The sequence below is a fragment of the Puntigrus tetrazona genome, chromosome 22 (assembly GCF_018831695.1).
Source record: "Puntigrus tetrazona isolate hp1 chromosome 22, ASM1883169v1, whole genome shotgun sequence".
In the NCBI taxonomy this organism is placed as follows: domain Eukaryota; kingdom Metazoa; phylum Chordata; class Actinopteri; order Cypriniformes; family Cyprinidae; genus Puntigrus; species Puntigrus tetrazona.
In genome coordinates, this window is record NC_056720.1 from 9,473,001 (window position 1) to 9,498,349 (window position 25,349).

General features: G+C 37.4%; 1 protein-coding gene across 2 annotated transcripts; it reads right to left on the reverse strand.

The window, feature by feature from the left end:
- Window positions 1–12: 12 nt before the first annotated feature.
- Window positions 13–24,463, reverse strand: pip5k1ca (phosphatidylinositol-4-phosphate 5-kinase, type I, gamma a). Of its 2 annotated transcripts, XM_043223805.1 has the most exons (18): window positions 24,160–24,463; window positions 13,918–13,949; window positions 13,720–13,806; window positions 12,939–13,069; window positions 12,729–12,846; window positions 12,474–12,626; window positions 9,265–9,564; window positions 8,989–9,194; window positions 8,243–8,326; window positions 8,074–8,122; window positions 7,070–7,154; window positions 5,968–6,129; window positions 5,751–5,892; window positions 5,632–5,661; window positions 5,366–5,470; window positions 3,882–4,038; window positions 1,656–1,745; window positions 13–1,543 (listed from the first exon to the last, which is right to left on the reverse strand). In XM_043223805.1, exons 1-18 carry the CDS (start codon window positions 24,269–24,271, stop codon window positions 1,541–1,543), a joined length of 2,046 nt encoding a protein of 681 aa, XP_043079740.1. In that variant the 5' UTR covers window positions 24,272–24,463; the 3' UTR covers window positions 13–1,540. The 2 variants fall into 2 exon arrangements, with proteins under 2 accessions (XP_043079740.1, XP_043079741.1); XM_043223806.1 differs by lacking the exon at window positions 1,656–1,745.
- Window positions 24,464–25,349: the final 886 nt, after the last annotated feature.

The window sequence follows — 25,349 nt, forward strand, 5'->3', positions numbered from 1 at the left end:
TTGTCACTCAAGCCCATGAGTTGTATTTATTTAAGGATCTGAACAAATGTACACACATCAGTCCATTGGTCGTGGTCTGTCCATAGAGATAAATGTCTTTGCTGTACATCAATGTCAATAGACTCACATTTCATCATGCTCTTTTGCTATTTAGGGGGGCACACAGCTTTTCTGACCACACATACACACGCACACAGCTTGGAAGAGTAAGCGATTGATACAATTTTATGTCTTTGTATAGACTTTACAATCCCAACTGTAAAGTGTACACACATGATACAAAAAAAACAGACTTGAACGAAAGAAAAACATCCTGGATGCTGGAAGAATGAGTGGGTTCGTGTGGACCTATAGGACACCGTTCGCAAGCCACTTGTGCAAAATAAAATACAAAAGAAACCTTCAAATAACATTTAAAATAGATTTTATATGTATTTAAAGATCTATGTACAAGTTCTCTAAGACACTATCATTGGTGAACCAGAAAGAAAGACCGAATCAGTGAATAGTAGGATTTAGGTTGGCAAATAAAATGATTAAGGCAACCAAAATATGCGTGTGCTACACTTTACAAATGTATTACTGCAGTAGTCCCTTTATTTTGGACACAGCAGCAACTGGCCACTGCACATGATAAGAATCAGTGTTGCACGCTTCCATTGTAAAGTGAGATGCTCGCTTAAAACCACAAATACACTCAATGCATAGGCACGCACACACACAAATTCTATACACGTGGATTTACAATTGAATGCTATAACAAATATTTCTGATTGCGATTATGGTAACAAGTCGCTTTACATATTTGGCCTCCCACGTAATAAGTTTGGTCCCATCTTTCAGTTTAACATGTCTTTTAATAACCAGGCCGTGATCACTTTGTACTGGATTTTGGCGGGAAAAAAATTTAAATATATATAAAAAAAAAGGATCAGGTGATGCGGAAAGTGTAAGTCCCTGTAACATCCAGCATATGTTATCAGTCCTAATTATTACGTTAAAATAAAACGTAAAAAAAAACATGGGACTTTGGTTATTGCCAAATTTCACAAGTCAAACAGCCACTTGTTGGAATTTTCGTAACGTTGAACACTATTGCTGGCGTAATATTTTACAGAAAACCAATAAAAATAAAACAATGTTTGTGTATTTTATATATATATATATATATATATATATATATATGACCTTTTTTTAACAGTTACGAAACAAACAATGCTACCTGATAAAGGTGCATTAACAACTTAAGGTCAACAAAAAAAACCAAAAACAAAGTCTGGAGTCAAATCGGAAAACATGTTCACAGTATGTAAATTAGACAATTAAGGAAACACAAAACAATCCAAAAATAATAAACATAAATAGTCTCATTATTACTCATAAATACATCTGGACATTGGTATTACTACTTGCTTGGTGTTGTTTATGGAATGGGTGAAAGGACGATGAAAACTTAAGTTGCGAGAAAGTCCGACCAGTATAGCTTCCGGACGTCTGAAGAGTCCGGACCTCATAGCTGCCCCTCTTTCCTGAGGTCTGATTACTGTCGGGAAACATTGAATTTTATGCAATTAGCATGCAAGTGATCACAGTCAATGGGCCGTCAGCGTCGAGATTAACGAACCCAACACAACTACAGCAAAGCGCGCACTTACTGTTTCACTCTCCCCTTCATCCTCTGGCAGGGTTTTAGGCCCTGAGCTGAAGTGCAGAGGAGAATATACCCAGCTTTTGTCTTCTGGAGGCTGCTTTGACAAAAGCCAGACAGCAGAGGGCGCCAGAAAGAGTGGAGACAGAGACAGCCAGCGAAAACATGCAGAAGAAGAAAGACGAAGATCAGAAATGCAGCGGTAAGAAAGACAGACGTTAGTGAAAGGAGTTGTGATCGTTACCGAGGCGGGGAAAGTTGTTTGATATACAATGCATATTTATTGGAATTTCTACGATTAAAATCGTAGAAAATTGTAGTTTGATATAAAATGAATCTTTTTCAAAATTCCAATAAATTCGCAAATCAAGATGAATGATCAAAACATATAATCTTGTGAGTAAACAAAGAGAAACTTCTAATCTAAAAGGAGGTGAAGAGATTTCAAAAAGACAACAAAAAAAATGTAAAAAAAAAAAAAAACACGCAACACTATTTACGTACCATGTCAAGTATTTTCATATGAAACAAATATGTATAAAAGAGTTTGACTTGATTGTATCTACCAGGATTTGATTGGAAAGCTAAAAAGCAAGCACTGATATTATTGGCTACAAGTATTTGTCCCCGCCCACACGGCATTGATTACATCAACATACAAGAAAAGTTGTTTCAATTGTACAAGAACTAATTGTATTAGACTATAAAACAATTATTAATTATTATTATTCATATTAATCAGTATTATTAATATAGTGCACTATTAATTCCTGCACTATAAGACCAGGAACACTGAACAAAAAAAATATTTAGCAGTTGTTGTGTACTACAAAAGAGTTTTTGAAGGGGACAAAAATAAAACTACATCCTGCAATATATATATATATTTTTTTACATGAAATTAACATTTTACAAAGTAATTTTGTATCGTACAGTTTTGTCATTTTAAATGTAATTTTTTATCACAAAATTTTATTACTACTATTATAAGGCTACACTAGTTTAAACTTCAGAGACTAACTCATTTCTAAAACTACCTCTACAACTAGTTTCAAGTGGTTCAGCTATGACTTACAGCGCGCCGCCTTCTGTGCGTGACGGGCTGACAAACACAGACGCTGCCATCAGAGAACTTACAAAAGAGACACGGACAAACAGAGACGGCAGACAATGAAAGACGGCACAAAGGTAATGAAAAAGTCAAGGAGATGGAGTTCTGTTTAGCGGTGGCTAAATGAAAAAATTGACAGCTCCGTTAATAAGAGGAAAGAGCGCCCGAGCAGCCGGTGCAGGGAGTTAATGGATGAATAATTCAAGAGGTGGCGCTCTGAGCCTCTTTCGGCTCACGACTGCATTTAAGAGCCTCTTTGGGTCTAACAAATGATAATTGACAATGATGGCCATTTCTCAGTTTGTCCTCGGAGACGTCCCGGTGGATGTCATTCAGTGTGGCTATTATACTGGTGTTGTTCAAAATGAACACATACGGTGATATCCTCAGCATTTAGCGATGAACAATAAGGATTATCAAGTCACACAGAAGATGATAATAAAGACCCAGCGGAGCTCCTAACACCACTGTTTACTACTGGATGAATCTCACAGTCTGTCCTCAAAATCAAACTATGTTTTACATGAATTAAAGTCTTATTTTTATTACTGCTGTGACATTGTTTTCATCAAAGTTAAGCATAAAACCCGTTTTGTTTTTATTAGGTAAAAATGTTTTTCTACTTAATTTTATATATATATATATATATATATATATATATATATATATATAACCAGCATGAAGCAAAAATATAGCAAACAACGATAAAATAATGTATTCTTATTGCATGACAGTAATGAGCATGTAAATGTGAATTTAGAAAGAAAATATTCAGAAAATTTTGTGAAAATAATGCAAAAATGTTACTAAAACAGGATTAACTTTTCTTTATGCAATATACAGCTTCTTATAGGCTATTTTGAGTAAAATATAATATATAAATATTCTTTAATCAATATACAAAGAAATTAATTTTACACTTACTGCACTGGATTTTTATAGAATATATATTTTAATTACAAATCCCACTAAATTTGGTTATTGTTTAAAAAGTAGAAAAAATGTATACTTGTCTGATTATGTTCTTTTATGTTTCGCCCTTGGGTGTTTCTCACTCCATATGAATGCTTCATAACATTATTAAAAACACGTATTTTAAGTTCAGAGGACTGGAGGGCTTACAAAATAAATGTCTGTAATTGGCACGTCCTCGTCCTCGTCCACAGAGGCACGGCTCGTACATCCCGAAGCCTGACTGCCGCCGTCAGACTCCACCGCTATCCTGGGGCTCGGCGGGACGGAGGACGACGAGGCTTCCACGAACGTCTCTGCAGCTTCACTACACACGAGCAAGAGAAAGATAAAAAAAAACAATCAATAGATTTTCTCTGAATAAACCGTACAATTAGGAAAAGTTGGAATACAAAGTCTAAAAATGCACGGGCCGCTTGTTTGTCCTTTTGACAGCACTACATACGATCTAAATATACTGTACGGTTACCATGGGCTATTTTAGCACATTAACATTTTTATGAATATTTTGAATTAGCTTTCATTATAAATTTTAATTGTTACTTACATTTAAGTAAATTTGTTATGCCAATTTTATCTTTCTATTAGTGCTGTCAACCGAATAATCATGAATTAATTACACCCAAAACTAGTGTTTGTTTACATAATAAACAAACACACACACATACATAGATATATATATATATATATGTGTGTGTGTGTGTGTGTATATATATATATATATATATATGTGTGTGTGTATATATATATATATGTGTGTGTGTGTGTATATATATATATGTGTGTGTGTGTGTGTGTGTGTGTGTGTGTGTGTGTGTGTGTGTGTATATATATGAATACTCACATACAGTATGTGTTTTGGAAATATTTACATGTATATTTATACAAGTTATTATTAGATTAAATTATTATTATTTTAATAAAAATATATATTTTCCTTACTGTCTTTATATTTATATATAATAAACAGTACACACCCATAAATTATGTAAACAAACTTGATTATTTCACAGCACTTAATTTCTATACATCTTTTGCAATTTTAGGACTTTAATATATATATCCTTTCACAATTTTAATTTAAGTTTAGACTTTTCAAAGTGTATTTAATGCTACGCTATTTGTATGGAAGTGTACGGCATGAACCTCAAATATCAAAATACCTTACATTGATTTGCTGTAAAACGAGGAAGATTTTCGAATAAATAAATGCTATTTAAATAATGAATACATTTAATTAAACTGCCAAGTTATTTTACAAATTGTTACAGAAATTTAATTTCTGCATATATTGCCAATGGTCCTGACTCGTACAAAAACACATTTGAGCACTTATTGCCAGCGCTTCCTGTTTGGTTATGCTCCTCTGAGGCAGTTGCCATGGCGCCGTTTTCCCATCACTATGAGGAGCTACAGCAGGTGAACTCAGCCGAATGAAGCACATCTAATTCCTTATTCCCATGACGTCCCAGATCTCACATCCAACACTGCTTTTGATTTAGCGGCAATGCATTTGCATCGCCTCGCTTGCCCTTAATTCCATAACACTTCACCGAGACCTTTCTTTATTCAATACGCCCATCGATATCTGGCTTTCCTAAGTAAATATGAAATGTTATGAGAAAGCTGCGTACCTGACCTCCGGCGATACCTGGGGAGCCACGAGGGTGGGTTCGTTGTCGTATCTTCCCTCCACTTCCACCTCCACCGTGATGGTTTGCTGGTCCTCATCCTGCATACTGCAAGAAGACCAGCAGAGGGCTCAACTACACTACTAGCCGTTCTCCATTCATTGAGGAGAAGATCAAACCCAAGAGAGAAACGAACATAGCAAAGGCTGCTAATGCAACAAACTTCGAGCCAAAAAACTAAGTGGCTTCGGAAGGTCTGGCAGACTTACGTTTCTTCATGGCTAGACTGGGTGTGTCTCCTGTGTTGAAGAAAACAGGGCGTTTATTGTACCCGCTTAAGGGCAGAGACGCCGAAATATTACAGAGCCACAGACGGAGGGGGGGTTACCTGTAGCGCGGTTGTTCGGAGGTGTCCGACGGGGAGCGTTCTGGGATGGAGAGGGAGGTGGTGGAGGAGAGCGTGGTGGCGATGGAGGCTGTGGTGGCTTCCTCGAACGAGGGAGGGGTGCAGGGAAGCACGTCCGCCCGACCTGAAACAGAATCCAAGCGTGAATAAAGCCATTAAGTTTTCACGGTTAAGGAGGAAGAAGGCACTTTGTCTGTACCATCGTCTTCCAGCGTGGGGAAGCTACGGGCTCCTCTCAGGTCGAAGATGTTTTCGTCTCTCACAAACGGCAGCTGGCTGGCTGACCAGGCCGCCCCGGGGCCGCTGTACTTGGCCGCAGCCAGACCCCCACGACCCCTCTTCGACGGAGAGGATTTCAGTGCTGAAAGAATTTACAAATGCACTTCAGTAATACATCTGTTCGATATCAAGTCGTTTTTTTCATTAGCAGATTCTCCTATAAACTGCTGTGGCTTTTGTTTTTCTCTAAAAAAAAAAAAAAAAAAAAAAAAAAAAAAAAAAAAAGTAAATATGATAAATAGGTGTCTTTACATTATTAGCCATTATTTTTAAAATAACTTTAATTTTATAGGATTGCACCGTCTTTGTACATGCTCATTTCATCTTATTTTTTAACATTTTGACTACCCTTAATCGCTTAAAGTTAATCTTTAAAACCACTTTATTGGCTGATATTACAGCTTTTTAAAATAGATCAATCCCAGATATTTACTTGGACATGCTCATTTTATATTTTTGAATTTTAGATTACCTCAATATCTAATATCTCTTTGAAAAACTGATATATAACGAATATCCCGTGTTTTTTGTATACAGTGCTATTGTGGTTTTATTTCTATACTATTATAGAAATTCTGTTTTTATTATTCGTTTCTATATTTTAATTTAAGTTTATATTTAAATGAATATATAATATTGATATATATAATGTAATATAATATATATTATATATTTCTATTAAAATTATGTTCATTTAGATTTAAATTTAGTTTTGTGCTTTTGAGGTTAAAAACTGTTAAAAGTAATCTTTAGCAAATCATACAGTATATCTATTGCTGTGGTGCCTAAATTAATTTTTGTATCATTTAAATTATTGATTTTTAAAGTTTTTATTCATTTAATTAGGCCAAATACTGACCAAAAACTATTTATCTGTTATTGGTTATTAAACTAAATATTTATCGGTGTCAGCCAAAACCTAAAATCAGTGCATGTGTGTTATTACTTCATCAGTAAGTTTCCATGCTGAATATGGACTTAATCTACGAATCTCAAGTTCAACTCAGAAGCAGTTCACTCACACGAAGTCTTTCTGAAAACAGTAGTGCTCATGAATCTGAAGAACCTGTCTGCATAGAAAGACGGTCTGTGAACAGACACGGTGTCCTGAAGAGTGAAAAAGAGAGAGGATTAAGAGTACCATCCCATTTAATCTGAAAAGTTACAGCATTCGGACCCTTTCCAGTTGACCAAAACACCAGTTCAGAACTAATAATCTTCACGCAGGCTTTCAAAATGCGATTCTCAAATCAAAAAATCATGATTCCGGGGTCATTTGTGCCAGAACTTCTGTCTTAACTGGCACTGAACCCGTCACATGTGTTTACTTCACACATATAAATCGCACAAAAACATGTGTTCGTTTACATTATGCTCAAGTGCACAGGTGAAGTGCAAATTCAAATCACATTAACACATTTGTCGTATCAGTTTCGAATTTAACATCCATCATTCCCGGAGTCAACCAGTCAGCCTTTAGGTAATATACACCGTCACCTCCAGCTGACGCAATCAAGATATACCAGCTCGAGGTCTATAAATAACGTAATTAGCATGCAAATGAACCGTGAGCCGTTGGCAGTATGGCGTAGACCGTTGCGTCATAGGAAGGGTTGGAGAAATCTCCTTTATTCACAGCTGAGCTGAGAGAAAAGTGAGTGTGTGTGTGTGTGTGTGTGGCATATTCATATCCAGCAATAGCACAATTAGCACATCCTCTGAGAAAAAACAGCCCCAAATTAGCGCACATTTCACAAGCATTTCCTCCAAAACCCTCTAATTCTCACTAAACCCCATTCATGCTAACGTACTGCAGCAGATCACGCTTTATTAATGTGAAAATGTAAGAAGTATGAGGAATTACACTGAAGGTCGGAGACCACAGAGTCTGGAAACACAGCTGGATGTTAAGCTGGCCAAAGCTTTTCTTCCAAAAAGATGAAATGGAGCGTCTCGCAATTTACAGTGATGCGTTTCAGAAGGTCTTTTCTAGATAACGGTCAATGAAATTTAGCGTATTTCTTACCCCGTCATGGACTAGAGCCTTCCACGTATGCTCCAATTTCTTTATTAACCTAAACAGAAAATGAATAAAGCTATTCCACAGCGCTTCCAAATCATACGGGCAGAAATGAATCACACAGTTCTTGATGTAAATAGTAAGTGGCGTGAGTCGGAGAGATTGACGCAAGCACCTGTAAGACTGCAAGATGTCGATTATTCCGATGTAGAGCAACAGACGCTCTCCTTTTCCATTGACTGCAGGAATACCACCCATCCTGACAGGCAAAAAAAAAAACCCATTAAACCTTTGAAAGTCTAGTCTATACATTACTCGATACAGAAATGAAATGTGTAGCTATACATCTGGGAACAAAATTACAACTATTTTTATAATATTTGAAAAATACTTAAAATAACAATTGAACACGAAATTTAAAAAGAACCAAGACAAAAAAAAAAAAATAATAAAATAAAAAAATACAAAAAAAAAAACAAAAAAAAAAACAAACACAACAACTAATCTCTTATAAGATAAGATATATAAATAAGATGAAAATAGGATCAAATCAAATAGTAAATATGAATTTGTTGCTGATAGGACTAATTATTTTAGCCAAATTTTATAAAGATTACAAACAGACTCAAAGTTCTTTTTTTCTGAAAGAAAACAATATAAAAAACAAGTAAAAACAAAAAAATGAATTTGTTGTTTGCAATCCTTTAGCTTGCATAAATGCATTTACAGATAAATGATATCTAACATGATGGGACAAAAAATTTGATAGGCAGGTTTTCTAAAGAAGTTTTTAAAAGAAAATAACTGCATTATAATTTTGTAATTGCAGCCCTGCTACTTTACCATATCTGAAAATGCATCACGTATCTTTTGAAATATCCTTTATGTGTGTCAAAACATGGAGTAACTCGGGCAGCTCACGTGTCCTCGGTATCAATGTCCTCTCCACAGGCCGACGCTCCCTGTATGGACTCCATTGCAGTGGAGTAGAGCGCTTTCTGTGCCAGCGGCCTCTTTTCATCACTGTTGCCCTGAGATCCCTCCATCTGCTGCTCTTTCTCCGCCTGATCGATGTTGTGAACTCCAAGCAGCAAACTATAATCCATAATCTTAAAGCTTTCCAAGACCTATAAACCAAAAACGCATCAATATTCGTCCTGAATGGCTCTAGACGGCAGCACACTATGGAGAACTTACCAAACAGTCTCTCTGTAAAGTCTTGACCAGAGCGTTGTACGTGTCTGTATCCAGCATGAGACCCTCTTGTATGTCCTGCATGAAATCAAGGTCTTTGAAAGTGGGCTTTGCCTTTTCCCGCTCTTTTTTAGAGGCCCGTCGCTTGTAGGTGGAGCCCTTCAGGTCGTATTTGAGGTGCATGCGCACCACCCTGGGCAGAACGTTGTTCATGACCACCATCCGGATGTTCTTCCCGCCCGATTGTACGCAGTACAGCCCGAAGAACTTGGGCAATAAGGTGCGAGGATTTTGATTCAAGTTCTGCAAGAAACAAACATTTGGAAAACCAAGCGCGACTTAGTCAAAAAATAAAAAGTTGTGTCATTTTGTTTTTGACATTTTATTTAAATTTTGTGAACTACAATGTATTAAGTTTGCAACTTATGTTTAAATGTGAAAATACAAATGAATGGGTTTTTGTGGGTTTTCTGAAGATAAATTTAAGACTTTCTAAGATGCTTTTAAGACAAAGTGAGGAAAATTCATAAACTTAAAAATTTAAGTATTAGCAACGCTTAAGTTTAAAAATAGTTTTGAATAGTTTTTTTTGGTAGTATATACACAACATTTAATGCCACGAATGTAATACTTTCAGCTCTGATTCAAGACCTTTTAAAGGCTAAATCTAAGGAAAAATTAAATTAATACTTTTTACGACCATTACGATATTCAGCAAAGAACAATGTCTGAGAAACAACATTCTTTTCCAATGAATTTAATGAATTCTTTTTTTAAAAAAAAAATGTAAAAATTTTAAAAAGTTTTGTCATTCATTTTTATTTAGATTTTGCATGCCAAAATGTAGCGTTTCACAAACTTGCAGCCCAAGTTTGAATATGGGAAAAAAAAGTGAGATTCTTCATAATTGTTTTGGCATTTTCTAACACGCAAAAAAACATTTCTGAAACTTATATTTGGCTTTTTTGACATTTCATGATGGCATCATGACAGGAAAATATTTTTCAAAACATGAAAAAAGAAAAATAAATAAAATAAAGTCACAAAAAAAAAAAAAAAAAAAAAAAAAAAAAAAACACTTTTTATATAGCATGCAAATCACACCTTAATCCAAGTTTATTAAAAGCATTTATGCATTAAATTAAGAAAATTCGTTTTTTGGACTCCAGGCACAAAACATTACATTCCAACCCCCAAAAACACCTTTCATAAGTCAATGACATTCATTTTGCCAGTTAATGTTCCAGAGCATAGTAAAACCGCCTGATTCCAATTAGTTTAGAGTTTAAATCCTCTTAAAAGTCACTACACAAAAGCAAAGCAATGAAGCGGATATCCAACCTATAAAGGCTTTGTGACACCCATCACCTTTGCACAGGTGTCATGTCCTACAAGATACGATCAAAAGAGAGAAACGGTATGAGGAAAAGAGCCAGACAGTAATAAAGACAGGTTTCCGTAGACCACGAACTGGCCAAGGTCAGCACTGTTGCTAAACAACAGCTGATCCGTCACCATTCATGGGCTCATTAGCTCCAGATGAATGGATGGAACAAGCCAAGCCAGTCGCTGGTTAGACTCTGCTGACAGCGAGAACCCATTTAGGCATCATCTATTAAAAAAAAAAAACAACTCATGTTCTCTTGGAAACCGAACCCTTTTGTACTTATATTGCGGAATGAAATGGTCCACTGGAGACAGAAAGCTGGAACGGGCACGGCTTATATGCTAACTGTGTCATTTGTTTTGTTATTCAGGTAAATAGTAGACATATTGCCTCGGGGGAGAAATTAGTTCAAAATAGAATGTTGGGTAATCAGTGTTGTTTAACAAGGCGGTTGATGTGTGACAGCATGAGATAATGGGCTAGAAAGCATATTTCTCAAAAATGCAGTACGTTACACTTTTTTAGTTAAAAATGATCCAATAACCGATAAAGTACATAAACAGCCAGCGTTCAAAACTATCGCCTTTAGCTTGATTCACAACAATTGTCTTCTAATAATGTTTTCTAACTGGTACGTTTTTGCGTTTGAGTTATCGCGCATTGCTTAATAGTAGCCTATTTTCATAGAAGCTGAAATAAATGTCAAAAAATAATTTTGATGGCGGACTGTAATCCAGAAAGGATTGAAGTAAAATTATATTCCAGTTTTAAATGTGATTCTGATTACAGATAGCCTGGGATTGCACAAGATTTGTACTTTAAAGAAAAACTGTTTGAAGGGAGCATAGTTTGCTTTTTGGGTTAAATTTTTTTTAATATGAAATTCAAATGATGCGGCAATTAGAGATTAGACTGTACATAAATAGAAATCTACATGCTAATACGCACTATACTCATAATCACACAATACTGGTATTGTTAACATTAATCATTTGAGAATAACTAATACTAATCGACGGGGTTTGATTTGATATGAGCTAATCGATCGCTAAATAAAATCACCATTGGTAGCCACCATTTTTTTCCCCTCAGTCAGAACAAAGCATGGCTTACTTGTTCATATGACAATAGACTACGGTGAAAATTCTTATTTGGGTCATATATTACAAGACATAAACTATAATCTGTGATTACCATTACCTGACTGACTGACAGCTACACATTCACCTCAAAACATTAGATTCATCTGCGCTGGAGCCGCGACACAGTACAAATATAAATATAATTCTGCAAGGAATTACAATACCAGGTGTTCAAACGTAGATGGTGAGAAAGAGGCAAAAAACGTACGGACTGCAGCTTTAACAATGCAACTAACAGCATATTTAATCCAAGTTTAAACTGCATCTGAAAATGTATAAAGGTCTGCATCAGTGATACACCGATATATCGGCCAGGTGATAGTTACATTATTGCCTATATTAAATATAGAATAGATATACTGCATCATATTTATCTGCATTATATTTACTATCAGCTAATTTACTCTCTAGATATTATATAGGATGCTGAAAAGCAAACTCACTTATTCTATAACAATCATTCTTGCCGATACCGATAAACTGATTCAGATCACTTGGACATTTTACCATAAATATTAGCTCACCATTAGGCTACATATCACTTTCTCTTATTAACTATATATGAACTATATCATGCAATACGTATGTGTTGTACAAATATATGCACCCTGCTTTCGTGATTCTTGGCATCGGACACATCGGTCGACCTCTACTTTGAACTGTACCAAAGTACAGCAACTCACCATGTAATATCCAGGAAGAAGCTTTTGCAAAAACTCTGCCTCCTTGTGCATGACCGTCTTAATGATGAACTCATCATCCTTCGTGACGTAGAAGACTGAGCCACTGGCTCCAGGATTGGACAACTCAATTAATGGCTCGTTACAGAGAGAATACTAAAAGCAATCACAGGTTGAAATACACAAATTTTGCTTGAGTGATTATTCAGTAGTCCAAACATTTATTATAAAATCCAGCCTTTAGCTTATATTTCTCACCAAATAGTCATCCGGCCGTATCCCAAAGAGCTCTCTGAAGTAACGGAAGGCGACGGGAGCATAGGTTTTGAAACGGAAGTCTGGGAAATGATGGGCTGGCGTCAAGTTGCTGCCTTCGCTGGACAAACAAACAGAAGAAGATATTTTTTTAAATGTATTTTTTTTATGTTAAATTCCACATCCACCCTCAACCTCAGACAGATAGCGCACCTGGGGAAGAAGATGCTCTCCACCACATAGAAATCCTGCATGAGGACGTCCCGCTCAGGCTTGGAACTCAAATTACCAACCGTGTAACCAATCCCAAGCTGAATGGCCCCCTTGAGGGCTGAAGATGTGGTCTGAAGAGGATGTAGATAAAATGAGTGTCATAAATATTAACCCTAAACCCAGAGATTGAGCTTTTGCATCTTCTGTTTTGATGTCACCTGTTACCACATTTCTGCTAAACTTATTAGCAATATTGCAATTCTAGGTGAGATATATATTTGTTAAAGAATGTTATTATTGATGGATTTAGGTAAAATTTTAGGTTAATGTTAATTAACAATTATATATACAAAATCAATTTATATAAAACATATGGTATCAATATAATGTGCATAGCTAGAAGTAAACAAAAAATCTGAATGTATAATATACAATATCAACCAATCCAAAATAAAAATTGTAGATTTTTTTTTATTAAAAAACGTAAGAAAAAAAACCTAATAGTAGCTGATATCAATCCCTAAAAAATATCTGTATTAAAGAAAAAGTGATTCATTTAAGGTCAACATTAGACGATGGCAAAGGTAACCCAAATAATAAAGAGGGGAAACTGGCACATATAAATATATATACACATCATATGAACCAATATAGGATATGAACCAATATAACATAAAAAAAAAATACTAACATCAGCTGATATATTACTAAAATAAAAAAACTAAAATAATCTGAACAGAATCAATATCAAAGTTGCTGAAATTATGTAGGTCCAATGCACCTTCTTATACGTTGTTTCTCCAGAAGCATCCACTCCTCTGTGTCCGATCTTCTTCCCATGAGCCGGCTGCCCTGATGACGAAGGCATCTGATATAAAGAAAGTAAATATGAGATAGCAGCAACCTGCAATCCCTGCATAAACGGGTTCATTTGCAGTCTGACAGTAGATATTGTTGATATTGAGAAAAAGGAACATACCTCTGTTATGAAAGCCTTTTTCGATATAGAGTCTAGGAAAGAAAAAGAAAAATGATTGAAGCAGATATTCACAACAATATCTGAATAAAAAAAAATATCAGATTTCATCATTTGCAAAATGAAAGCACTGACATTCAGCCCTAAGGATCATTTCATTTTTGTAAAAAAGTACCCATGAACACATTATTGTCTGAAATTATAACCAGACTTCAAGAGTCAGCGGGTCAGACAGCATCAGCCAGCTTCATTACTCAACCTCCATTTATATTCCATCACCGCCCCTCAAGCATCAGTAGCAGCTGTCAACAGAGACTGGGGCGTTTGTTGACAAAGACAGTTTGATAAAAATACACCATGTGAAGATGACGGCTGGATTCCTTGAGCTGTGCTTCTCACCCCACAGTCGTCCCAGATGCACATGCTCCCATTCAGTCCTGTTCCCGTTTCCATGGCATCCCAATCAAGGTCAACAAGCTTTCTCAGAGATTGCATATGCATGTGGCATCAACAGACACATGCTGCTCTAAATAGGACACTGGCCGCTAGACAGAGCAGCTCATAGCCATGCAGTGAGAAAGCAACAGCAAAACTAAGATGACGGGCCTGCTGGAAGATCCAGCTAATAACAGCTTCAATCTAAAAATGAACAGGAAAAAAAAAAAAAAAAAAAAAAAAAAAAAAAGCTTTATATTACTTCTGTTGAACATAGCAAACCATAATTTGAGTAACACATCTACAGCTGCTCTACTTCATCCTAAATGAATACATTTGAGTCTTCAATTAATCATTATAAATTTTCCATAAAATAAATTCCTTCCAAAGCCGAATGAATTGGTTTGTGACTTAACTCAATCATCTGGATGCAACTAGAAGCTCATGGGAGAGGAAAGTCTTAACATCCATCCTGACTAGTCAGATCTTCTGAGAATCATTTGAAGTAATTAAAACCTGAACAATTATTTCAGATCTCAAACCGAATACATTCTTAACTTATTGGTCTAGTCACCAATGATTAGTAGCCAATTAAAACATTGTGAACAATTTATTCATTAAAGTCAGATTTCAAAAAATGTACTCAATCAAAAATCAGTTTGCAATGATTAGAAGCTGGAGGCGAAATCTTAAAAATCAGTCCAAAACAGTCATGATTGAGGGGTCTGAGGCATGTGGATCAATTTGCAGGCTTTTATTGGACAAAGGCACGGTCAAAGCAGGCTGACGTTGAAACACAGCAAACAGGAGTATAAGAGGCGAGGCAAGGCAACAACAGAATCCAAAAAACAGGCAGAGGTCTGGTCAGGCAGCAAACTAATCAAAAGAATCAAAAAAAAAAGACAGGCAGGGTCAAAACCAAAGAAACTAGAACAAGGGAAACACAAGGCTAGGCTAACTATAAACAAACAATGCAACATGCAGGTGAGGGGCCTGCTTCAAAATTTATAGTTCCAAAAAAAGAAGTAGCAGCTGAGTAAGTGACTACAGGTCATCCAGAACAAACAAAAAAAAAAAATAAAAAAAAATTGTGATAGGAGGTGGAACACGGGCCGGGACGGTGGGCCAGGTCCATGTGGGGATACAGGTCACCAGGGCGGATCGGGCAGCTTGGAGACCCCGGCCAGTAACTGGGACAAGACACGACAAACCGGGCCGAAACCCTCCAGGGCAGACTGGGCTTGCCAGGACAGCATACATGAGACCAGGGCCTGAAAGAAGCAGAGACAGACAACATAGACCAGGCATCCGTGGCCCCAAAGACCAAGACTTGGCCGGATGAATCTTCACAAACGCCCCCCCCTGTAGCTGCGGCTGGACAGGAGTTCACAAGCAGCCTCCTTAGTTTTGATTGGACAGAATGAGGGCCTCCAGGTGGCCTCCATAGCGGTGACTGAACTGAATGAGTCACAGGTGGCTCTTATAGCAGGGAAGGAACAGGGTGAGTTCATAGAAGGCTTCCATAGTTGTAGTGGGTCTGGTCAGTGAGTCAGACAGCCTTCACAGCCGGTACGGGGGTGCAGGGCGAACGTTTATAAGTGGCTCCCATAGCCATGACTGGACGGGATGAGAATGACCTGATGACCTTCACAACCGTAGCTGGGCAAACTGAGGATTCATCAATAGTCTCTCTAGCCATATCTTAGCTGGGAAAAGGCTCCCAAGCGATCTCTATGACCTTGACTGAATTTGCTGTGGGCCCATACTCAGTCTCAATGTCCAACACATACCCACTCAGGAGGTTCTACAGCAGATGCGGACACCTCTAGAGCAGGCTGGCAGACAGGAGAGGTCTCAAGAGCGGACTCAGGGTCAGAAAAGGCCTCAGGGGTGGACATGAGTGGGCACTGGAATGGATTGGTAGACAGGAATGGGCTCAGGAACAGATCTGTGGACTGGTGTAGAAAGTGAGCAGTGTGTAGCCCAAACACACAAAAATGGCAACCGCCATTACAGGAAGCACAGTGAACGGTTTTAGGGATGACTTGTGCTGAGGCCCTGGGGATACCGGCTGCTCTCACTGGTGGATACGTCAGACCGGATATCAGCCTCAAATGCCCCCGGAACGCCCTGGTGTCCTCAAATGCGGCAACCACAGTGCCTGGAAAACCTGAAGGGGCATACATGGTGGCTGAGAACTGCGGCTGGATATCCGCAATGGCTGAAGGCTCCGGTGTGGTGGCCATCTTGTGCAGTGGATCAGGGCAGGCGGCCATCTTGGGCAGTGGCTCTGGGAAGGCGGCCATTACAAGAGTCGATGCTGTGTCCTATTCCTCCGCAGTACCCAGTGTGAATGCTGACCCCACAGTCACTAAAGCAAACTCCACAAACTGTGCAAGTGACCCACGTGGACCCTCACAAACCAGTTGTGTTTTGAGTGGCTGATTTATTCCCTCACAAAAGAATTCAATCAACAAACAGTCCGGTAAGTCTGAGAGGTAAGCCAGGTCCAGATATTCTTGGGTGTAGTCCTCAAGTGTTCGGGTGCCCTGCTTGAGGGTTAGTAATGACATTGCGAGGCACATACCTGACCATAGTTTGGGTGAAAAGCCGCTGGATCCTGGTTTGATGTTGCATTCTATCATGATTGAGGGGTCTGGGGCATGCGGATCCATTTGCAGGCTTTTATTAGACGAAGGCATGGTCAAAGCAGGCAGACGTCGAAACACAGCAAACAGGAGTATAAGAGGCGAGGCAAGGCAACAACAGAATCCAAAAAACAGGCAGAGGTCGGGTCAGGCAGCAAAGAATCAAAAACAGGCAGGGTCAAAACCAAAGAATCTAGAACAAGGGAAACACAAGGCTAGGCTAACTATAAACAAACAATGCAACATGCAGGTGAAGGGCCTGCTTCAGAATTTATAGTCCCAAAACAGGAAGTAGCATCAGAGGAAGTGATCACAGGTCATCCAGAGGTAAGGGCTCCCTCTGCTGGCTTGGTGTAACAAAAACACATTAATTTGTGACTGCTAATATATAATTTTGAACCAGATCTTGAATTAATCATTTAAATGGTTCACAAAATAAGAATGATTCATTTACAAATTAGAATGAACCAGTCTTTGACTTATTGAACTGGTCACTACAAGTAGTTATTAATTACAGAGGAAAATCTTAACATCTGACCTATCAATATTATTTTGTGATTGTGAACAAATAATTAGTTTGAGACAGATCTTTAATGAAACCACCTTGAATGATCTGTTCACAAATTAGACTCAATCTGGTCTTGTATCACTGTAGTTTGGGGTAAACTACACCTTTAGGACGATAACTTTTTTTTGGAACAAGGTACCTGGTTTCCATCCACAAGCTGGTAGACCAGCTAAGATGGCATAACCAATTGTAAGCTGGTTTGCTGCTAGTCAAAGATGTTTTATCAGTTATCAGCACTAATAGCTAGCTTGGACTATAAATTCTTTACCAGCTGGATTTTCCCCTAGCAAGCTTTACATTTTGGACAATTTGTTGTACTGTATATGGAAAAAAGCTGGAAGAAAAGTTAGGAAAAACATGATGATTGCAATGTCCCTAAGAAGGCAAATTTTCCATTTTCACCTCTGAAATAGCACATTCACACCAACAAGCCTCATGACCAAGTTAGTTCCTGTTATTTCTGGATCCAGCAGTCAATGTGGGATCCTGAAGCTGTTTGGGCAACATTGTGGTTCTCCTTAAAAGAGCTTTTTCCTAGACCTTGTTCGCCATTGATAGGTTTGGCCCCATTTCAAGCTGGAGCACAAACATGCAGCAGGATTTCTCCTGGGTCGACCACACGTCTAATAAAGAGTATTAGACCAGCAAAAATCTGCTTCCTAATTCTATATGAACAGAAGAAATGTAATTGGAATTCAAATTGACAATTTATGCAGGCTAATATGCATCATAGATGCACATAATGTTTACTGTATTAAAGAAGTTTAAGAGGTTCTTTTTGAAAGGAAATCTGTTTAAAACATAAACAGAGTTGATTGTAATATCATTGATAGCTAAAGGATTATAAAGTTATCTTATATAACTCAAACACTCTGGTAATTAGGTTAACTAAACTCAATCAACATACCATTCCTATTCTATTATGAGATAGTGTTAAACTTCTGTCAATCCATACCAAACTCGACAAACTTCTAAAACACAGGTTACAGCTCATAACATCTCTAGTGCTAATGAATTAACAAAACACCTCCTGAAATCACTTTGATAGGTGTGATCACAGCCAGCTCAAAATGGACTTGAAATAAAGAACTTGACGACAGAACCTTGGAGGTGTCACTTGACACCTCAAGCTAACATTCATTATGTAGGACTAAATTTACCAAAGATTCAGCATATATATGCTACTTGGAGTAAAATATATGTTGTATGACTGCAAAAATCTAAAAACTGGAAGTAAAACCATGAAAACCCATGAAGGACAGCTTATAATTTGGTCAAAGTGAACTGTATAAAGCAAACCAAAGGAAACAAGAGACTGTAAACCCACCAGTAAGGCATTTTCAAGTCTCACTTCTGATCTGAGATGAAAACAAAAACAACTAAGTTCCTCTTGTGAATTTCATTCAAGGTAATGAGCAATTCAACAGATTTATTCAAAGTTCATAGCTCTTCTAAGTAGACGCCCAACAATGCACTTGTGAGTCAAGAGATTCACCCAACTCTAGTTTAAACAGATACATTCTTTTTTTCTCATAACTTTATAGTGTGCATGTGTTGAACACCCGTGTTTGCGCAAACTATAAAATAGATTATAATTTATAAGGCTATGGTGTTAAACTATACACAAATGGCAAGTATAGTTTGAGCTTTACAGTTTTCACCTGGTGGACAATAAAAAGAGCTGGCTCATGCTATAAACATGAAACATACTTTGAAAAGGCCATGCTGTTCATCGGTTTTTCACTTCAGCTAAATGAAAATTCTTAGCATTTGCATAAAGGCTGAAGTATTATTTGGGCTTTACAGTTTTCAAACGTCTACACATGCTATCAAATGGAGCATACTTGAAAAAGATATGCATTTGGCTGTACATATGAGCTTAGCATTGGTGTCAAAACTGAAGTATACTTCGGGCAGTAGCACTTTATTTTACAGTCCGGTTCCATGTGTACGTACTTATTGTAGTAAATAGCTAATAACTAGGTAATAACCCTGATCCTACTCCTAAACCTAACCTACTAACCTTAAGTAGGAAACCAAGAAAACCAAGAAAACTATGCTTGAATATCTTTTTAGGGTTACATCCTGTGACACCACATCCTGTTTTGATTTGAGATGTTTTTGCCCCTTGTTAAACCACACCACAGTCGCAGCCTCAGACATCATGCCCATGAACCGTGACTAAACGTCTAATGCATATGGCACACTAAATTGGAAATCTAATATTTGAATTCTACAGGATTTGCGGGAGAGACGTGTGTTCTTTACCAGAACACATATGTTTTATACTGGAAACAAACATGCCAGGACGCCATTGATTATAGAACTGTGACAATGAGCGTTTATCAAGATCAACTAACAGCTGAGTTTCCAAAAGTATGTGAAATATGTGAAGTTCGCCACATTCTTTAAAATGGTCCAAACGTTTTACACACCAGTCTGTTAATATGGCCACATTAACATGCCTCTAAACATTTACCTGCCCTTAAATTTGTTATGCCACTATCGTTTTTGTGTAAACACCCAATACGGAAGTCTTTGAAATCGGCGTCACGCACAAGTTTAGTACGTGTTAGATATGCAGACATGTGATTTTAGACATCCATTGTAATGGCAAGTGCGTTAAAAAGTACACACAACACACGCCAGGGTTTCGGGTGCCAATTTCTACACTTTTTAAAGTAAACAGCACTCACAGAACAATCACAAAATAGTTGGTTTTAATGAAACCAAACCGGCCAAGTGTGAACACACCTTAAGAGATTTGTGTCAGAAAGAAATAACTCAGAAAACCATTGAAACCGTGCAACTTTTGAAAAGTTTCAGTAAACAGGGTTATGATGCCTTGAACACAAATGTGTCAAAGAAGGACTCTGAGTCCTCTAGTAGGAGACGCCCTACTCCCTCGGAGGTACAGATGAGATTGAGTGTCTTCCAGAATCCTGGTCTTGTCTGCAGGCTGGCCTATAAAAAGCATCCCCTTCAAGGCATTAGCGAGGGGGGCAAGGAATACAGAGAGACACCATTATGCAATTCTTGCTTGTTTTCCATTTCCCACCCGAGCTTGAAAACTCCCAGCAGTCTGAGCTATTAGAATAACACGAGCAGAGGAAATAAATGAAGTGTGCAGACAGACCTGCCCTGTTTTGCAAAAAGCGATATCAGCGGGCATAGCGCTGTACGGCTTTGAGTATAGCCTAGGGTTTGATTATATATGCATCTCATGGGATATTATTTGTATAAACCATTTCTGGATTTCACAGATGCTTTAATTGTGTACATTTACTACCACCAGCACATGACGATAATGAAGTAGGTGCTTTAGACGATCCACTTAGTGATATTAACCTCAATATTGATTTATAATTCATTTACAATAAAGATCTTTTCCTATCTCGGCCCTATCATCGGTTCAGTGCTGCTCCTAATAAGCCAAGTAAGATGGCAATTGAACAGATACTTACCACTGACAGAAATATTACCATGCACAAAAAGTATTACTACTGCTCACATTTACAGCTAACTGTAAGTATTAAACACTAAAAGTATCCACCATTGCCTTTGTCACGATAGGATAGTTTAAAACAGTCAGGAAACAAAGTGGGAGAGAGGGGGCCAGGACCGGAAAAGCTCAAGCCAGGATTCGAACTTGGGTCTCGAAATTCGCGCGCAATGCTTACAGTGAATTTAGCTGTAATAAAACAGTCTATTACCAAAATGGTATTTGTTAGTATATTGTATAGTATATTTGTTATAATAATCATAATAAAAACAGCGATTGGTAGCGGAAATTGTTAAGTGCACTATGCAATATTTCTTTACAAATAATCGAACAGTTCTTGACACGTTCGATTGTCTCGTTCGCAACAACCGCCAACTAAATGATATTTGTTATCATATTATTTTAATTTATCAACAGAATAATACATATGTTGGCAGCACAAATAATTTGTCTGTGAATCTGAATCCCGCACATTCACAAGGAATTTGTACTGAATAAAGTGAATTCAAATTTTCTAGACATTCGAACACAATTTCCGCATCTGAACCACTGAACAGTATCAAATAGCAGAGATTTCCATGTTCACCCCTCTTTCCCAGATACTCGCCACTTACTTTGGACATTCGCACAGCCACTTTACATTTTACACTTATATTTTATATTCTACACTTATTTACATTTTATTTTTTAAACTTTGCACACTTTTTTATACATATTTTTATACATTATTTTATATTTATATATATTTAAATTCTGTTTTCTGTTGTCTATTTTTGATGCTGGTTGTAAAAACATTTCACTGCATGTCGTACCATGTATGTATGTGTATGTGACAAATAAAATTTGAATTTGAATTTGAAAGAGGGCGCCAGTTCTCCTCTGCATCAGTAAACCAATTTTGGTATTTTTGGTACTGCATTATGAAAATATGATGCCAATAAATACACAACCAAATACCAAAACATAAAACAATTATTCTTGTTTGAAGTAAATTTTGAGGTAAGAAGACGTTACTTAATAACTAGGAACAATCATAGAAGGAACAATCATCAAAAAGTCTTTTTTTTGTGAATTGCTTAGCAATGTGAATTTTTGCATATAATAAATTTGCACCTTGCGAAAAAATGTTACGACCCAAATCCTCCCTAGCAACTACACACTATACCAGTTACTCCGCAAACCTAATCTGATTTTATGAACACGACATAAAAACCCAAGAAAACAAGGGTGGATTATGGCTTCCAAATCACTTCAGGTGCGAAAATGACTCACAGACCATCGTAAGACACGTGTCGTGCGATTGCGTGCTCAACAGTCAGCATGTTTTCCCACACACATCTACACGGCAGACACCGGGGAGCAAACCAATGAAAACAGGAGGATGCCGAGGCAGGAGGCGCCAGCGCCAGGGGAATTCAGGGAGTGAACCTTCCTCGTTCGGATGCAGTTTTAGCGATTAAAAAGTAGACGATGAGATTGGAACACAAGACATTTTCCACGAGCCAATTGCGTTGACATTTATGTCTTTGCAAAACAGTAACCGCAACGCAGTCTGCAAAGCCTCCACGCATATGCAAAGGAACAAATCTTGTCAACAATGAGCTGGAGAAAGGTCAATCTTAAGTACATACCGAACACAGGCACTTTATGGAGTGCAATTACATTTTGTGCTCTTTAAGTCTCATAGAGTAGGCTTACAAGTGCGATCTAACGCTGATTATTTTTAATAACCCAAGAAAACTATCTTTTTTGTCACTCAAAGGTCACATTTGGTTTTGTGTGTATATCAATTTACATACTAATACGTACTAATGTTAAAGCCAGAGTCTGAACCGTTGCTTCTCGGGTTTGCAGAATAAGGCGATTTTTGGTAATCAGCATATTTAAGATGATAACTGACAACTCACACACAGGTACGTGACTTATTAACAGAAGAAAAACACAAATGGAGAACTGGGGAACAAAAAAAAAGGCTCTTAGCAGAAACAAGAGCTTGATAGATACTGTTGTGGAAGTGAAAATCTGAAATGATCATAATATATTAATATATCAAGTACAAGGCTTATATATATATATATATATATATATATATATATATATATATATATATATATATATATATATATATATATATATATAATCACTAAATAGTCAACTTTAAACCATGTAATAAACAGTTTTTAATTCATTTACTATTATTTATTTCCGTTAAAGTAGATTCCACATGAAAAACCTCTTTACTTCAAATCTTCATGTATAATGCATTAACAATGTGCTAGCGCATGCCATGTACTAATTTAAGAAATAATTTTTGATTCCTTGTTTGGTCTGCCATCGGTTGTCTGTCAAATGCTGTAATGCGTTACGCTTTCTGTGTAATGTGTTTACCGTTTGCCGTTATAAAAATGAATCAACTATTATGTTTTACCATTATTAACAATAATAAATAATTCGGATATTAGGGTCGGCGTATCACCACAGCACCAAAGTCACATTAATGTTAGAATATTTCTTTCTAAGATTAACCGTACACGCTCTAATAACTTAAAAAAAGAAGAACGGCTCTTGTTTGAATATTACAAATATTCAAAACACACATGCATTAAGTCCTATTTGACTCATCTAATGTATAATAATCAGGTATGACAATCATTTATAAATCTAAGTATTATTCTAATGTCTTCCCTTATGCAGTTGGCTCATCCTAAATATTTGATGCCATTTATCCTAAACAAAAGCAATACACCCTTTCTCCCGTTTCTCACCTGAAACCCCCACCATCCCATCTGTCATCTGCCCAGTGTCCCTGCTGATGGCTAGCTCGCTGAATCTGGTTTGAACCCGGCTGTCACACCACCCGCCTCGCATTATAACCACGTACACATTAATGCACACTTGGCACCATGTGAACCCCAAAAAATCTGATGCTCGTGCGATAAATCTCACGCATCGGTGTGCAAACCCATACACGATGCTAGTTTTGCTAGCTCTATCCATGTGAATCCCAGCCACCTATGAATCAATCAGATGGGAATGCGTGAGCATGGCTTTCTTAACCCGTGTTTGGAAATCAAACCCAAGCTGCTGGTTACCGGAGTCCATGCCGTCCTCCGTCCCCGCGTCCTCGGATGCCGCTGCCCCGGATAACGGACTCCCATCCCCGGCCTCAGACAGGCTGGCCGCCCCTTCAGCCGCCGCTTCCATTCAATCCTCCGGGATGAATCCACCGAGCGAAAGCGCTGTCAACCGACGGTCGCCAATATTTCAAAACATACACCGCTTTTCCTCTCAGTCCGTATGGATGTGATTAGCTGACAAAGAATGAGGTGGGAGACTGAGGACTGTCCCTGCTCGTCGTGGTCCTCCTGCTCTCCTCTGAGCTGTCATGCACAGGACAGCGATGTTCGATTCGCGGATGAATCGCTTGTTTGAACAGACTGAGTGGAACCGATTCGGCAGGAGACTCGGGAATCTTTTGAGCTGGGCCTTTTTTCGTTTGCCAAGTTATTTCAATCAGTCTGGTTATTGTCCGTTGATTTGGTTCGAATAATTGTTTGAGGTGGTTTACATTTTAGAAATCGACAGATGTTTCGAAAGCATCACTCCTTGCAGGATGGATTTATTCGCATTTAGTAGTATTTGGGCGACAGTATAATTTGCGTTGAATAAACAATACAACGTTGACACAGTTTTGTAATTGAATATATCCATAGTGATAAAAAGCGAACATTAAGAAAACGAACACTTAATGACCATCAAAACAACTGACCGTTTGAACCGGTTCATTGAACCGAAACGAATGAGTCGATTCGTCGAGATGACTCGCACTTCCAAACACAGGAGCCGGGTGACTGTTTGGATGAGGCTGCTGCTGCTCTCTGTTGGTGAATCTTTATCAATACACGTCGAAAGAAAGCCTTATGATACTTATTTAAATGTATTAGTTTTAATGTAATATAATAATCCCAAAAGTGTTGTTTTCACTGTAATGTTGTTCCCACAAAATATGAAAACGAACATGAATGTTTAATTAACCTTCAGTGAGTTATCATTTCGTATTAAATGAATCAGTGAGCATTTATAATATAAATAACTTTTAAATAATTGTGTACATATGTTGAGTTTTTATAATATTAATATTATGATATTTATTGATATTATTATATTAATGAAGATTTTTTGTTTTTGTTATACAAAATATTTATCTTATATTAAAATAAGTTCAATTCAAGGTTATTATAGTTAACTACAACTTAAACCATAAAAAAAAAAATAAAATAAA

Bases quoted from the DNA above. Each gene is read 5' to 3' on its own strand.
- pip5k1ca (XM_043223805.1), bottom strand. From the start codon at position 24,271: ATGGAAGCGGCGGCTGAAGGGGCGGCCAGCCTGTCTGAGGCCGGGGAT. The intron at 13,950-24,159 runs GTAACCAGCAGC...TTTCTTTCCTAG, and splicing joins GGAGGACGGCATGGACTCCG to ACTCTATATCGAAAAAGGCT. The intron at 12,847-12,938 runs GTGCGCTATCTG...TTGTTTGTCCAG, and splicing joins GAGAGCATCTTCTTCCCCAG to CGAAGGCAGCAACTTGACGC.